At 41.4% G+C, this 3,824-nt stretch overlaps 1 protein-coding gene across 1 annotated transcript in view; it reads right to left on the bottom strand.

Annotated features, from left to right (window-relative positions):
- cfap44 (cilia and flagella associated protein 44) overlaps positions 1-3,824 on the bottom strand; it is a 26,065-nt gene that overhangs the window by 17,547 nt on the left and 4,694 nt on the right. Inside the window, exons 11-13 of the mRNA XM_008424558.2 lie at positions 1,567-1,666; positions 1,371-1,465; positions 196-408 (exon numbers count right to left, since the gene is read on the bottom strand). Of these exons, the coding sequence (XP_008422780.2) occupies positions 196-408; positions 1,371-1,465; positions 1,567-1,666 (408 nt within the window). The remainder of the gene's footprint in view (positions 1-195; positions 409-1,370; positions 1,466-1,566; positions 1,667-3,824) is intronic.

The raw sequence follows: 3,824 nt of genomic DNA, 5'->3' as shown, positions 1-3,824 counted from the left end.
GTGTGTGTAGTGTTAGTAGTAGTTTTGCTAGCGATCGCTGCATGGCTTCGTAGCGAGTTCTGACGTACTGAGAAGAGAAAGACTGCGTGCCGGAATGGCCATTTAGACCTTGGCCTATAAGGGTTAATTAAATCGCTCSATTTGGCCCTGGTGACCCATCAGGCRCCACGTTTGGCTCCGTCTGGACCAACTCACCCCTGTGGCCAGGATCTGTCCGTTCCGGTCGTACGCCACGGCGGTGACGGGGGCGTTGTGGGGCTTGAAGGCCTGGTTGAGGCGCAGCTCGGCGTCCATCATGGGGCCCCAGCTCTTCGTCACGTCCTGCAGCTTATGAGGGTTGAACAGCTCCAGCAGACGCACCACTCCGTCCTCGAAACCCGTCACCAGCAACCCACCGCTCTGGTTGACCTGGCAGAAAACAGAACCAGTTACTGAGGGAGTCGCTTCTCTGGCGGTTCTAGCATTAATGGGGYCCTGGGCGGGCCCCTCCTTCTGTTGACCCCCTAAGATACTGTTCAGGTATCTAATAAAATATGAGTGAAATATTTATCAAAATGTAATAAAATTAAAAAAAATATATTGATCCCACATGGAAATTTAATTTATTTCAACTTGTGTTATTCAAGAATGTTCTAAGAACTGTTGATGCTGATGGCTCCTGTAGCAGTCTGTATACAGGGGCTCTGAAGAACCCTCTGACTGAAGACACTCAGAGAGAGAGTTGTTCTCTGTACACTGCAACATCACTAAATCTTAAAGTATGTTTTTGTCCAGTTTCTAGTCTAAATAGCTCAGAAAACTTGAACTAAAACAAAACTAACTTGCAAATAAAGTTTCAGAAAGATAAACAGCTTATTTTAGACCAATAATGCTTTAATGTGGATTTTTTTAAAGTTCTAGTTTTATTGACAGACTATTTCACTTATACCACGGGAAAATGTCTTGTTATAAATTAGACAAATATGCCAGTGAAACGAGTACTTAAAAAAGAAAAACTATGAATTTAAATTACTGTTGGCTTCAAACAAGTTCCTATGTCTTGCTGAAAAGTATAGATACTTAATCCTTATGTCTTATTTTAAATGTACGATATTAATACTATAAACTAGGTTAAAAATACTTCCTAAGATTTTGTTTGTTTTTTGCAGTGATAATTTGATTGTTCTATATATTCAGCTTTTTGTCCATTTCTAATCTACCCGACGACTGCTGAGTCATCCGAGTCTGACTTGTGCAGGAAGTCTGAAGTGGCCTGAAGTGAATGGTGAGAGAACAGATCCCTGTGGTGCTCCTATTTACTACCCCCCTTTCTGATGCTGCCCTGAGCCACTGCCCATATCACCCATAGCTTAAAACATGATAACACTCACCAGCAGTGGAGCCCAGTAGACCATAGTTCCCCCCTGATTGAAGCGACTCATTCCAACTTCTTTATTAGCCACGAAGTCAAACACTCTGACTGAACCTGAACAGAACAGAAACAAGCAGCTAAAGCGTCTGTGTGACAGTTTTTGTGTGTTTTTTACATTGACATTCGGTGTGAAGGCGAAGTGACGTTGGGCTCACGGTCCAGAGTGGTGGTGGCCATCAGGTGGGATTTTGTGGACACGTCCATGCCCTGGATCGCCCCGGCATGGTAGGAGAACAGGCACTCTGGATCAGCAGCCTAAACAAAAACAGACTGTCAGGATTCAAGTTTTGATCAAAGTAATTGCTGAAGAATTAAAATAAAAGTTCAAAAAGTTTTTATTGCAGATATTTAAACATAGGTTTAATTTAAATGGAAGGAAAAGGCTGGATGGACTAGTTGGTACTAAAATGTTACCTACGCTAATGTGCTATACCAATGTGGTATTTAGCGGAAGCTAAAGCTAAAACTTTAAATTCTTAAAGTTTCAGTTTCATAGTTGTTGAGTTTTGCTGTGCGGCTTGAAAACAAGCAGGACATCAGAAGATTTTAAAATGTTTCCGTTTCTCTACATCAATGCTTACTGAGTACAGGACAACCAACTTCAGCTCCTTCAAAATAAGAGGATATAAACATCTAAATACTTGAAGAATTCTTAACAGTTGATAAGCAAAACTTCAACAGAGATATTGAACATGGACCTTACCAAGCTCTGCCCAGAAACGCCCCTCGAAAGTCCCACGGGCTGCATGTCTCACATACAGAGCCTCGCGGTGCTTAGCTCCTATGTGTAATTTCGTTTCGACTGACTCTGCAGAGTATTTCTGAGTCGATTAGTGTAGCATTTCTGCCGGATTTTCACAAAATATCAGCCACGACAATGGACAGGGGAACCAACAAGTTCATGTCATCTTTTTTGGACGACATCAAGGTGTTTTAGCCACGCGATGCCTTCAACATTGTCACAGCTAAATGCTACCAGTCGATGAGGAAAAGAGCAGATCCTCACACCCTCAGCATAAATATAGCTGTGGACAAGATCGCTGATGCCTATTGTTCTTGAAAGGCTGGGTAAGTCGGGCATTCATGGTTTTGAGGGTTCGAATGTGCCTAGGCCTGATACACGGTACTCKGTGCTAGCGTGGCTAACACGATTACAGTTTAGTAAAAAGCCTTTTCAGGTAAAATAAAATCTTTAATGTATGTCAGATATGGCACACATTGCATATTGATCTGTTCAGCTAATGTAAGACTGTGTAACAGACAGGCTTCAGGATGTAGAAGTTGTATCGGTACTGCCATTATGCTGTACTTGGCTAAAAGGTTTTCATAATGGATGTGTTTATTATTGAGTTTATTGTTTTCATTCACTAAACACAAAGAAAGCAAAGCAATAATACTTACGCCAGCAGACACTTTGTTCTTATTGATCCTACGACGGTTGAGCTTCAAATGCAGTCGTGCACAAGCTTTAATCCAAACAAGGCTTTCCGTTTCAGATTTTGGAAATCTGTAAATTTTAGTTCCACAAACACGATCAGGATACCTGACATCGCCTGTACAGATACCCCACTGACAGTGGAGAACCATTCTTTATCGAGTCCTGACGGAAAACTTTCTGCCGGTCTGCTAGTCCACAATGTACATTAGCATGTTTTTACTACTGTAGCTTGAGTTTGTGAGACGGTCAAGCACTGGTAGCTGCACGTAAAATGGGCTGTTAGAGATTTTTTGATATTATCATTTTTGTTATTACTTTAGTTCATATTCAGTCTAATACTAATCAATAGTTAATCAACATTCAGACTAAGGTTAAGTAGTAAATGGCGTGATGTGAATACTTTTTGACTGTTGATTTTCCTGAGAACTGATTGTTCCCTCCAAAGTTCGCTCTCAAGGGAAAAGAGCTAGATGACCTGTGTGTTAGATAGAGCCTGTTTTATTGTTTATCCTTTCTGACTTTGTTTTTCCAAATAAAAGGCCTGCTCGAGCAGAGAGAGAGCAGAACGCTTTGTGAACGACTCGAAGGAGCAGTTCGCTAAGACTTCTCCTTCTGCAGAAGCTTGGTCATAAAATTCATCTACGTTGTCTGTGGTTATTTTAATGAAGGTTCGAACGGATAAATACCTATCATGGGCATTAGCCAATGAAACGCGGCCMCTGTGGTAAGGTCCATTATTCAAATGGAAGTTTAAAAAACAGCCAACAAAATTAGCGCTTTAGAATTTAAACGTGTTTAGGGGAAACTAAGAACGCTAAACGTTTTTAAAGTTAGCAAAAGGCTAAATATAAAGTTAGCTCTCCTTTTAGCGCATTAGGCAGATGGATGGATGGATGGATGGATGGATGGATGGATGGATGGATGGATGGATGGATGGATGGATGGATGGATGGATGGATGGATGGATGGATGGAT

This window comes from Poecilia reticulata, linkage group LG12 (assembly GCF_000633615.1).
Source record: "Poecilia reticulata strain Guanapo linkage group LG12, Guppy_female_1.0+MT, whole genome shotgun sequence".
Lineage (NCBI taxonomy): Eukaryota > Metazoa > Chordata > Actinopteri > Cyprinodontiformes > Poeciliidae > Poecilia > Poecilia reticulata.
The sequence above is the reverse complement of the archived record's forward strand: the minus strand, read 5'-3'. Positions and strand labels throughout refer to the sequence as shown.